This window comes from Anomaloglossus baeobatrachus, chromosome 8 (genome assembly GCF_048569485.1).
Source record: "Anomaloglossus baeobatrachus isolate aAnoBae1 chromosome 8, aAnoBae1.hap1, whole genome shotgun sequence".
Lineage (NCBI taxonomy): Eukaryota > Metazoa > Chordata > Amphibia > Anura > Aromobatidae > Anomaloglossus > Anomaloglossus baeobatrachus.
The window spans coordinates 36,512,635-36,525,037 of NC_134360.1; the positions used below are offsets into that span (position 1 = coordinate 36,512,635).

Here is a 12,403-nt window from a genome sequence, read left to right on the forward strand (position 1 = left end):
TAGATAGATAGAGGGATAGATAGATAGAGGGATAGATAGATAGATAGAGGGATAGATAGAGGGATAGATAGAGGGATAGATAGATACTGTAGATAGATGATATCTTCAGGAACAGCGGGTGTTGCTTTCTATCACCGCTTCTGTTGTCTTCTGTAGTATTCTTTCTGTATCACCAAAATCAGCACTGCCAAAATCATAGTTATACACAAGGCAATCAACAAAACCGATGTCAGGTTATAGAAGTGACTTTGTCTGGTCTTCTCCTCTGTGGGAATAAAAGAAGAAAACCATAATTTTTTAAATTTATGTATGGAGAACAAGGGATGGTGAATCAAACTTATTCTCAGATATGATGCAATTCGAAGCGTTTACAACTGATAGGAATACATTTCCATCACTATCCTTACAATCTATACTGTATACTTACTTGGAATTGTATGGCAGTATCACTTTTTATTAAATTACTGTATGATACTATTATTTGAATACCATATAGCAGTATTATATTAACACTGCAAAATGAATAGCTAACTTGATCTCCAATATCGGTAAGGGTAGTTTCAAACCTGTGGCTGATCGATTTCATCACCAAAGTTACTGCAGGTTTCTAAATTTAAACAATTTCAAAGTTGGCTATATTTCACTTTTTTATTATTCTATTGTTATTACTTATTACTCTATATTGAGAATCTTAGCAGTTTTTTAAACCCCTTAAAATGACATCTGTCGTAAATGTAAAATGCATTTTAGATATACAGTTGAAACCAGAAGTTTACATACACTATCTAAAAAGACACATCTGTAGGTTTTTCCCTTCGCTCTCTATAAAGACACATCTGCAGGTTTTTGCCTCTGTTCTCTGAAAAGACACATCTGCAGGTTTTTCCTCTCCGCTCTCTATAAAGACACATAGACATTATTTTCTCACTATCTGACATCAAATCAGAATAAACCTTTCCCGCTTTAGGTCAATTAGGAACCAAAATTATTTATATTTGCCAAATGCCAGAATAATGAGAGAGAGAATGTTTTAAGGCATTTTTATTACTTTCTGCAAAGTCAAAAGTTCCCATACACTAAGGGGCCCTTTGCACACTACGACATCGCAGGTGCGATGTCGGTGGGGTCAAATCGAAAGTGACGCACATCCGGCGTCGCTCTCGACATCGTAGTGTGTAAAGCATTTTTGATACGATTAACGAGCGCAAAAGCGTCGTAATCGTATCATCGGTGTAGCGTCGGTCATTTCCATGATTTAGGAAAGACCGATGTTACGATGTTGTTCCTCGTTCCTGCGGCAGCACACATCGCTGTGTGTGAAGCCGCAGGAGCGACGAACATCTCTTACCTGCGTCCCGGCCGGCAATGCGGAAGGAAGGAGGTGGGCAGGATGTGTACGTCCCGCTTATCTCCGCCCCTCCGCTTCTATTGGCCACCTGCCGTGTGACGTCGCTATGAAGAAGGCGGGTCGCCAGCCAGAGCGACGTCGCAGGGCAGGGGAGTGCATGTGAAGCTGCCGTAGTGATAATATTTGCTACGACAGCTATCACCATGATATCGCAGCTGCGACGGGAGTGGGGACTATCACGCTCGGCATCGCAAGCATCGGCTTGCGATGTTGTAGTGTGCAAAGGGCCCCTTAGAATACTATGCATTTAAACAATATGGGACAACCCATATGATGATGTTATATCTTTGGAAGCTTCTGATAGGTTTATTGGTAACCTCTGAGTTAATTAGAGACACACCTGTGAATGTTATTTTAATGCACATCTGAAACACACTGCTTCTATGTGTAGCATCATGGGAACGTCAAAAGAAATCAGACAAGATCTCAAGAACAGAATTGTGGACTTGCACAAGTCTGGTTCATCCTTGGGTGTATTTTTCACATACCTGAAGGTGCCTTGTTCATCTGTACAAACAATTATACGCAAGTACAAACAAGATGGGAATGTCCAGGGATCATATTCTGAAGGAGATGGGTTCTATGTACCAGAGATGAACGTGCTTAGGTCAGACATGTGCATATCAACCCAAGAACAAAAGCAAAAGACCTTGTGAAGATGATGCCGGAAGCTGGTAAGATTGTGTTATTATCCACAGTGAAAGGAGTATTGTATCAACATGGGCTGAAAGGCCACTCTGCCAGGAAGAAGTCATTACTCCAAAAGAAACATAAAAAAGCCAGATTAATGTTTGAAATTGGCCACAGGAACAAAGACCCTAATTTTTTGAGAAATGTCCTGTGGTCCGACAAAACTAAACTTGAAATGTTTGGCCATAATGACCATCGGGGGTGGCAGCATCATGTTGTGGGGTTATTTTGCTCCAGGAGGGACTGGTGCACTTCACAACATAGATAGCATCATGAGGAAAGAAGATTCTGTGGCAATACTGAAGTAACATCTCAAGACATCAGCCAGGAACTTAAAGCTTGAGTAGAAATGGGTCTGCCAAATGAGCAATGACCCAAAGCATACTGCCAAACTGGTTACACATTGGCTTAAGGATAACAAATCCAATGTTTTGGAGTGGCCATCAGAAAGCCCTGATCTCAATCCTATTGAAAATGTATGGGCAAAGGACGGTGCGAGCAAGGCAACCTACAAACATGGCTCAGTTACACCAAATCTGTCAGGAGGAATGGGCGCAAATTCTTACCAACTATTATGAGAAGCTTGTGGAAGGAGATCCAAAACGTTTCACCAAAGTCATACAGTCTAAGGGCAATGCAACCAAATATTAATGACATGGAGGGAAACTTTACTGTGCAGAAAGTAATAACAATGCCAAAAACATTCTCTCTCTTTATTCTGACAGTTGGCAAATATAATAAATAATTTAGGTATCAAATTGAACTAAAACGGGAAAGGTTTATTCTGATTACATGTCAGATAGTGAGAAAAACCTGCAGATGTGTCTTTATAGAGAGCAGAGGGAAAAACCTGTAGATGTGTCTTTATAGAGAGCAGAGGGAAAAACCTGTAGATGTGTCTTTATAGAGAGCAGAGGGAAAAACCTGCAGACGTGTCTTTATAGAGAGCGGAGGGAAACTTCTGGTTTCAAATGTATGTGTATCAAGTGGGCTCAGGAGTATGGGTCTTGAAAGAAAGGGAGGGAAAAACAAATGCACAAAAATAAGAATGGCTGTCTTGGTAAGGGATTAATACTATAATCCTAATTGTTAAAGGAAGAAGTACGCCAACTACTTACTAGATCTAAACACAATGGGGCCTTCAGATAATCTGGCAATGTCCAGTTCTTCCCTCGAGGTGCGGACATCACGCCTCAGTCTTGGGGTGATACAGCCCTGAGTGCAGCGATTCGGGGAGGTGGAGTTGTGACAGATGATCACATTGGCGGTCAGGTAGACTTCATGTAAATCATCAAACTTAACCACATGAAAACTTAAACGCTGTCGGCGCCGGTCTGTCATTGGGTGATCTTGCAAGGTGGAGTCTAGGTGGCACCTGAGAACAGAATAAAGACATTGATATAACATTTGTGAATTGGTAGACGAGGGACAGTATCTTGCTTTTATTTCTCTCTTTTTATGCTTTCAGGAAATGGATTCTGATCTACATTGGATTCCCTGGACTACATTGGATTCCTTTGACTATCTCGGACCTGCATGGGGTTAATAAATTGATGAACTAGGAAAAGAGTCTGGTAGTGTTTTTTAAAAAAAACATAAATAAGCTACTTTTGCGCTTGTTCTTTTTCTTTTCACTTACTGGGTTAGTAATGGGGGTGTCTAATAGACACCTCTCCATTACTAACACCAGCGCTTGATGCCAGCTGTCACTACACAGCTGATATCAATCCCAAAAAATATTACCCCAATTGCCACCGCACCAGGCCAATCAGGAAGAGCCAAGGCAAAGCATCAGAATTATTGGGTTTTATGTGATGTGCCATTTCTGGGGCAGCTGCGTGCTGGTATGTTTAGACTGGGAAGGACCCAATAACCATGGACCTTCACAACCTGATAATACCAGCCCCCAGCTTTCGGCTTTATCTTTCTTGGTTATCAAAAATAGGGGCGACCTCATGTAATTTTTTTTAAATTATTTATTTATTTATTAGACTAAAAAGCCTAAACACCCTTTAGTTCCACATGAAAGGCACTAAAGGATGAAAGTTTATAATATTTAGGGGGGAGGGGTGAAATTATATATCTGCATGATATTTATATCTATAGGTTTATATCTGATTAATTTATTATTTCTGACAATTAGCAAGAATTTACGTAGTGTAGTCTAGGATGTAAAAGATGATGTTAAAAAACACATTGCATACGGATGGCAGAAGCAAGAAGCAAGAAAAAAACCTGCTAGGGCTAGAGCTAGGGTTAAGATTAGGGTTTGGAATTGTGTTAGGGTTAGGGCTAAGGTTAGGTTTCAGGGTTAAAGCTTGGCTTAGAATTAAGGTTAGGTCTAGGGCAGTGATGGCGAACCTATGGCACGCGTGCCACCAGGGGCACGCTGAGCCCATTCTGGTGGCACGCGTGCTGTCGCCCGACCCTGCAGTTTTGATCTGCTAGTGCAGTCACGCCGGCAGATCAAATCTGTGTTGGAGCGGAGGAGACATTTCTCCTCCGCTCTGACACTCCTCCCCCAGGCTGCAGTGGGTTGCCTAGGAGACGGAGGAGCGTCAGAGAGCGGCGCCGGCGCCGTCTGCTGGCCGCGTGGGAACTGAGGACCCAGCAGCGCGCAGCGGGGGAGCGTGTGCAGGTAAGTTGTGTGTTGCTTTTTTTTTTTCTATAACTCGTGTGCGGCAGCGCCAGCATGGGGTGGGAGAGGGGGAACGCACATGGCAGCGTGGGGTGGGAGAGGGGGAACGCACATGGCAGCGTGGGGTGGGAGAGGGGGAACGCACATGGCAGCGTGGGGTGGGAGAGGGGGAACGCACATGCCAGCGTGGGGTGGGAGAGGGGGAACGCACATGCCAGCGTGGGGTGGGAGAGGGGGAACGCACATGGCAGCGTGGGGTGGGAGAGGGGGAACGCACATGTGGCGCCCTGGACAAGCCAGGGGCCACAGATAACAACACACACACACCCCCAGCAGTTCACAGCAGACATCCCCAAAGTGACCTGCTTTCTTCCTCGGGCTCAGACAGACACACCAGGTGGGCGGAGTCGGGAGATGGAGACGCCTACCCAGGAGTTTGGCTGGCCTGAGGCAGGAAACGAGCCCAGTGAAGTTCAGACAGAGGAAGAGAGAGGAGGTCTGCAGAGAGGCAGACATAGCCAGGGGCCTAGGCTGGAGCCTAGGGCCCTCGTACAGAAAGTCAGGCAGACGGTAGTGGCCGTCTGCAGGGAGCCGGGGAGACAGTTGGTGGAACCGTAGGTAGCCGGGGCTGGGCGGTGGCCCACCGGTACTGAACCGGGGAGCCAGCTGGAAGCCGGAACGCAGGAGGAGTGTGCACGGAGGCGAAAGAAAGGACTTACACCACCAAACTGGGTCAGGGGAGAAACAACAACCGCAGCCGTCTGTGGGACCCGTCCATCCAGCCGCGTGTTTTACTGAGAACTGTGCCATCATCATTGCCGGCTGAGTGAGTACCACCGTGCCGTTTGGCACCGCACTGCCCCCGCGACCCTGCACCTCACCAGGCCCCATAACCCGCCTGCTACCCATCCACCTACCTCACCGGGCCCCGGGACAAGCAACCCCCTACCCACGGAGGGGAGAACTAACATCTAGCTGCTCCATACCATCACTCCCGGGATCCCCGTCCAGAGCAGCGGTGGTGTTCCAATCTCACCACAACCGTCGGTGGCGTCACGGACAATCTCCATTACCAAATCCCCTTTTACTGTGGAGCCTGGGATCACAGACCGGGTCACGCCACCGTGATACCCACAGAAGTGACCCCGTGGCCCGGATCTGAGTACCCCCCTGATCCCCGGGTGACACACACATGGCAGCGTGGGGTGGGAGAGGGGGAACGCACATGCCAGCGTGGGGTGGGAGAGGAGGAACGCACATGGCAGCGTGGGGTGGGAGAGGAGGAATGCACATGCCAGCGTGGGGTGGGAGAGGGGGAACGCACATGCCAGCGTGGGGTGGGAGAGGGGAACGCACATGCCAGCGTGGGGTGGGAGAGGGGGAACGCACATGCCAGCGTGGGGTGGAAGAGGGGGAACGCACATGCCAGCGTCGGGTGGGAGAGGAGGAACGCACATGCCAGCATGGGGTGGGAGAGGGGGAACGCACATGCCAGCGTGGGGTGGGGGAACGCACATGGCAGCGTGGGGTGGGAGAGGGGGAACGCACATGGCAGCGTGGGGGTGGGGGAACGCACATGGCAGCGTGGGGTGGGAGAGGGGGAACGCACATGGCGGGGTGGGGGAACGCACATGGCAGCGTGGGGTAGGAGAGGGGGAACGCACATGGCAGCGTGGGGTGGGGGAACGCACATGGCAGCGTGGGGTGGGAGAGGGGGAACGCACATGGCAGCGTGGGGTGGGGGAACGCACATGGCAGCGTGGGGTGGGAGGGGGGAACGCACATGGCGGGGTGGGGGAACGCACATGGCAGCGTGGGGGTGGGGGAACGCACATGCCAGGGTGGAGGTGGGGGAATGCACATGGCAGCGTGGGGTGGGGGTGGGGCAATGCACATGGCAGGGTGGGGGAACACACATGCCAGCGTGGGGTGGGAGTGGGGGAACGCACATGCCAGCATGGGGTGGGAGAACACACATGCCAGCATGGGGGGGGAGAACACACATGCCAGCATGGGGGGGGGGGGAGAACACACATGCCAGCATGGGGGGGACATGCATGCCAGGATGGGGGGGATGACATGCATGCCAGGATGGGGGGGGAAACATGCATGCCAGGATGGAGGAAACATGCATGCCAGGATGGGAAAACATGCATGCCAGGATGCAGGAAACATGCATGCCAGGATGGAGGAAACATGCATGCCAGGATGGAGGAAACATGCATGCCAGGATGGGGAAAACATGCATGCCAGGATGGAGGAAACATGCATGGCAGGATGGAGGAAACATGCATGCCAGGATGGAGGAAACATGCATGCCAGGATGGAGGAAACATGCATGCCAGGATGGAGGAAACATGCATACCAGGATGGAGGAAACATGCATGGCAGGATGGAGGAAACATGCATGCCAGGATGGAGGAAACATGCATGCCAGGATGGAGGAAACATGCATGCCAGGATGGAGGAAACATGCATGCCAGGATGGAGGAAACATGCATGGCAGGATGGAGGAAACATGCATGCCAGGATGGAGGAAACATGCATGCCAGGATGGAGGAAACATGCATGCCAGGATGGAGGAAACATGCATGCCAGGATGGAGGAAACATGCATGCCAGGATGGAGGAAACATGCATGCCAGGATGGAGGAAACATGCATGCCAGGATGGAGGAAACATGCATGCCAGGATGGAGGAAACATGCATGCCAGGATGGAGGAAACATGCATGGCAGGATGGAGGAAACATGCATGCCAGGATGGAGGAAACATGCATGCCAGGATGGAGGAAACATACATGCCAGGATGGAGGAAACATGCATGGCAGGATGGAGGAAACATGCATGGCAGGATGGAGGAAACATGCATGGCAGGATGGAGGAAACATGCATGGCAGGATGGAGGAAACATGCATGGCAGGATGGAGGAAACATGCATGGCAGGATGGAGGAAATATGCATGCCAGGATGGAGGAAACATGCATGCCAGGATGGAGGAAACATGCATGCCAGGATGGAGGAAACATGCATGCCAGGATGGAGGAAACATGCATGCCAGGATGGAGGAAACATGCATGCCAGGATGGAGGAAACATGCATGGCAAGATGGGGGAAAACATGCATGCCAGGATGCAGGAAACATGCATGGCAGGATGGAGGAAACATGCATGCCAGGATGGAGGAAACATGCATGCCAGGATGGAGGAAACATGCATGGCAGGATGGAGGAAACATGCATGGCAGGATGGAGGAAACATGCATGGCAGGATGGAGGAAACATGCATGCCAGGATGGAGGAAACATGCATGCCAGGATGGAGGAAACATGCATGCCAGGATGGAGGAAACATGCATGCCAGGATGGAGGAAACATGCCACGATAGGGTACATTTACCTGGATAGGGTAAATTAACCAGGATTGGGAACATTTACCAGGAATGGGGTACATGCCGGGATGGGGGAACATTTACAAGGATGGGCAATATGTCAGGATGGGGTACATTTACCAGCATGGGGGAACATGCAAGAATGGGTAACATTTACCAGGATGGAGGACATTTACCAGGATGGGGCCATGATGGGGACAAATATACCAGAATGTAGGAAATAAATATCTGGATGGGGGACATGTTTACCAGGAAGTGGCCGAGGAAGGGGGACAGAACTACACAATGAAAGGGGAGGGAAGCAACTCCTACGTCTTTATGGGATTTCGAGATGTTCGGACTTTGAAATGTAGATGTGGATTACAGGGTGAAATCTGATTGCATTCCATGCTAAAATCTCTGTCTAATATGCTGCAATTTTTTTCCAGAAAGATCAATGCAACTGCTGTGTCTGGAAAGGGCAGGGGCTCAGCTTCAATGTGTGGTAAGCATGAGCGTGATGCCCCTGCTGAAGAGAAGACGGCAAAGGTAAGATTAAAATCAATTCTTTATATAATAGGATTGGTTGGCACTTCGGAAAAAAAATTGGGTTTAGGGCTACAGTTTGGGCACTCGGCCTGTAAAAGGTTCGCCATGACTGGTCTAGGGTTAGAGATAGTGCTAGGGTTAATACTATTTGACCATGCTTCGAGTCTCTGGCTTTATAGTACAGACGGCTGATCCTTGAGGTTCCACACATAATCTGAGAGCTCTGGAGAGACAGGTTATTTTCCTGTAATCTAAGACATGCTAGTTTCTCACCCATGGTGGATGATGTTGTATTTCTTATTTGTGTCCTCTAATGACCGGGAAGCGGTGAGGGATTCTGTGAATATCCGCAGCTCCTCATCCACCGACTCCACCACAAGCTCCACATGTAGATTGCTGTGCAGATCCACCTCATGAGGATACAGGGTGATGGGTTCAGTGAAGCTGTTGCTCTGGTAGAGTCTCATCGAGATGTTGTAAGAACCTTTACAGATGATGTTCTTCACTTTAGGGTTTATTATCAGCTCCAGAGTCTTATTACTCTCCATTTCGCATCTCACTGGGATCTCAATACGATGGACGTCTGTGTCAGGGATGGTCCCATAGATGGTGTTAACATAGAACATTTTTTCATCCTCATACTGAAAAAAAGAAATAAATAAAAAGAGTAGATTATCCATAGCCAGCAAAAAAAAACAAAAAAAGTCACAATTTAGATTCCTAAACTTATGTAGGTGATGTCATCTCTTCATTTTGATCTTAAAGGGAACCTGTCAGGTCCAATATGCAGCTAGAAGCCACAAGCAGCCAGAATTGTTTGTGGTTCTGGGTGCATATTGAACCTGACAGGTTCCCTTTAATTCTATTTTAGTTCATTGGTCATGAATCCTATCAGCATCATGTTATAGAGTAAGAAAAGCCAAGAGTCCAGGGGGTGGTGTCTTAAGCTATTATAATGACTGTCTGCATTAAAAATGACCGCCCACTGGACTAAAAGACTCATTCGGAGAAGATATGTTAATCTGTAGATATCTCTAGATACATAGTGATGGTAATAACCCAAGAGAAGTGATGGAAATTATTAAGTACATGTTTTCTCTTGGTGTGAACATTACCCATGTATTGTTTGGTCTCCAAGCTTCTACCCATGACTCATACCGGTAGCTAGAATAATATATTTCAGTGATATATCGGCTCATTTAATCAGAAGCTGAAATATTATTTTTATATTTAGATTTTGTATAAATTTCTTATATGTCGGAAAACCCACCAGGACACTGGACCCGCATCTGTTGAATGGTATCTTGATGATGTAGTGATCCTTCTCCTTTTCTGCTCGGCACAGTGGATCTTTGAGATGAATATTCATTACATCTAGTTGAGCCCCTGATACCAAGCTGTTTGGTAAGATGTACTCCGCTGCCGCATCCGGGAGGCAACGTAATGAACATGTTGGTTCTGAAACTAAAAAAAGTTTATAAACCAGATGCATCATTATTTCCTTAAGAATGTATGTAATATATTATACTAAAGGGCGGCAGTTCTACATAACCCACTCTTAAACCTTTGACCTCCCCCCTCAAAAAAACCTCTCCTAGTTTGTGGGGTTGGTTTAGTAAAGTCATTTTCAAATATTCCAAAGATGAGGAATCTCATAAAAAAGTTTTTATTATTGCAATAAAATTAAAACCCCATGATAATGGGAATTCAAGCTTCTACGTGTTTCTGGCACTATGCGCCCTTAATCACTGAATTCATTGACTAAGGGCACATAGTGCCAGAAACGCGTAAAAGCTTGTATTCCCATTATTATGGGGTTTAGTTTAATTTCAACGATAATAACTTTTTTATGAGATTCACCATCTTTGGAATTGACTTTATTTAGCCCATGGTCCGGGCATTTTTTTGGCTGGAGTCTCACAAAGATATGAACCCGACCAACGTTTTCTATGGTTACACGGTAAGGCTTAAATTCTTTTTTCTACATTCATTTTCAAATAGTTTTAGATAAAATTATAAGATAATAGTTATGGGGATACTTAACTTAGGACACCAATTTATTGGCCAAACTATTTGAACTTCCCAAATGTGCATCCAAACTGAACTCTTGTTACCGGATTTTGACTCTGATCCCTGAATAATCTGTGTTCTCACAATATTGCAACTAGACCACACAATCATTTCCCATTTTCTATACTCTGCAGAAGTTAAATAGCAGACGTCGCATATACTGACAATATAGAACATCTCTCACCTGGATATGGTCCACCCTCGCCCACTGAATATCCATAAGAGACAGACCTTCCAGTGCCAAAAACATAAAGTGTGAATGTGGAGGTCTCGTGGTAGATCTCATGATCTCCCTCAGTTTTTCCCAATGTGACTTGCCGACCTATAAACCCATTGAATTCTTTCCTGGTCATTGTATAAGAACTTAGTGGCTTTTCATCCAGGTAGAACCCCGAGTCTGAAGACACTTGGGAAACGATGAAGATGAAATTGTCGTAGGAAAGCTGAGTTACAAACTTATAATATCTTCTTCCCAGTAATGATGGTGGTACGATTGTAAGAAATGGATCAGACTTATGTAGTGGGCTTGATTCATGGAATAAATATGAGACCATCACGGGTTTGGTGGCATTAATGAGGAAACCTATGTCTACAGGGATTACAGGGACATAGCCACCTTCCTGTAGACGATGATGGTTGGCACCTCCTGGGCTATAAATAGTCACACGGGTATCCGGACTTCCCCCAACTATAGTGATGACATCCTGAGTGTGGGTAAAGAATGGGAACACGGCAAAGATGTTCCCCCAGTTATTCACAGGATGGAGCTGCTCCAAGAGGGTGTCAGAGCCTGTGTTAATGCCCGTATAACAATCATGACCTGCAAATACGGCTACTGGGGCTGAAGATGAAACCTTGGTTCCCGTGAGGTCATCAGTGCTTTGAAACTGAACGACTTGTTGGTTTCCCAGAGACAATGTGAACAAATCTCCAGTTTTGTAGGAAATCCCATTATATGTGATGGATCCCGAAACTGTAATGTTCACCTGGACTTCAAATTCAACTCCATTGACCACTGCAAATTGTCTTCGCTTTGTTAATTCCTGTACTTGTTTCTCCCCCCCAGTAGTAATGATATAATACTCCACACCCAGTTCTTCTTGTGGTAGACAGGTCATCGCGTCAGCAGAGATTGAGTGATTGTTGAATGCAAATACAGATATGGCCACATCGGATGTCACCATTATGCCCTTGGAAGTGACGACGTCCTTCTCAGTGATCATATACGTGTGGTCCAGGATCACCCGCCTACTACTATTTGGGGGAACACGAACCGTCTGATTGAAGAACGGCCGAGACATCGTCACCGTGACTGTAGCGGCTTTATCACAGGTCACAAGATACAACTGGAAACTTATTCCTGAGTTTCCTAAGTTTCGGGATTTGGAGTTGTCCAGAAAAGCAGTTACAAATGTTCTTTGTATCTGTCCTGGTGAAAAAGGTGAAAAAAAATCTGTTAATACGGTAGTAAATTGTACAATTCTGAGCGGTTTGAGTAATAATGGATGATGGCAGCCGGCATTTCCCCTTTATAATTGCTGTTCTCATATGTAACAGTGGATTCTTGAGACAACAGTAGCGGTAAATTATATATGAGTTATAGATTAAGTTTCTTATGGGTTTGTGCTCACAACCCTTACCTTATAGGGATATATATATATTTATTTGTTCATTTTCTACTTAT

At 46.5% G+C, this 12,403-nt stretch overlaps 2 protein-coding genes across 2 annotated transcripts in view; both read right to left on the minus strand.

Moving 5' to 3' along the window:
- Nucleotides 1-11,308, minus strand: LOC142249124 (CUB and zona pellucida-like domain-containing protein 1). The gene is made up of 5 exons (XM_075320720.1): nucleotides 10,904-11,308; nucleotides 9,920-10,113; nucleotides 8,923-9,290; nucleotides 3,217-3,473; nucleotides 1-265 (listed from the first exon to the last, which is right to left on the minus strand). The coding sequence occupies exons 1-5, from the start codon at nucleotides 11,271-11,273 to the stop codon at nucleotides 132-134; spliced, it is 1,323 nt and encodes a 440-aa protein (XP_075176835.1). The 5' UTR covers nucleotides 11,274-11,308; the 3' UTR covers nucleotides 1-131.
- The window catches only part of LOC142249993 (IgGFc-binding protein-like), a 24,801-nt gene continuing 23,700 nt past the window's right edge, over nucleotides 11,303-12,403 (minus strand). Inside the window, exons 3-4 of the mRNA XM_075322056.1 lie at nucleotides 11,409-12,148; nucleotides 11,303-11,308 (exon numbers count right to left, since the gene is read on the minus strand). Of these exons, the coding sequence (XP_075178171.1) occupies nucleotides 11,303-11,308; nucleotides 11,409-12,148 (746 nt within the window). The remainder of the gene's footprint in view (nucleotides 11,309-11,408; nucleotides 12,149-12,403) is intronic.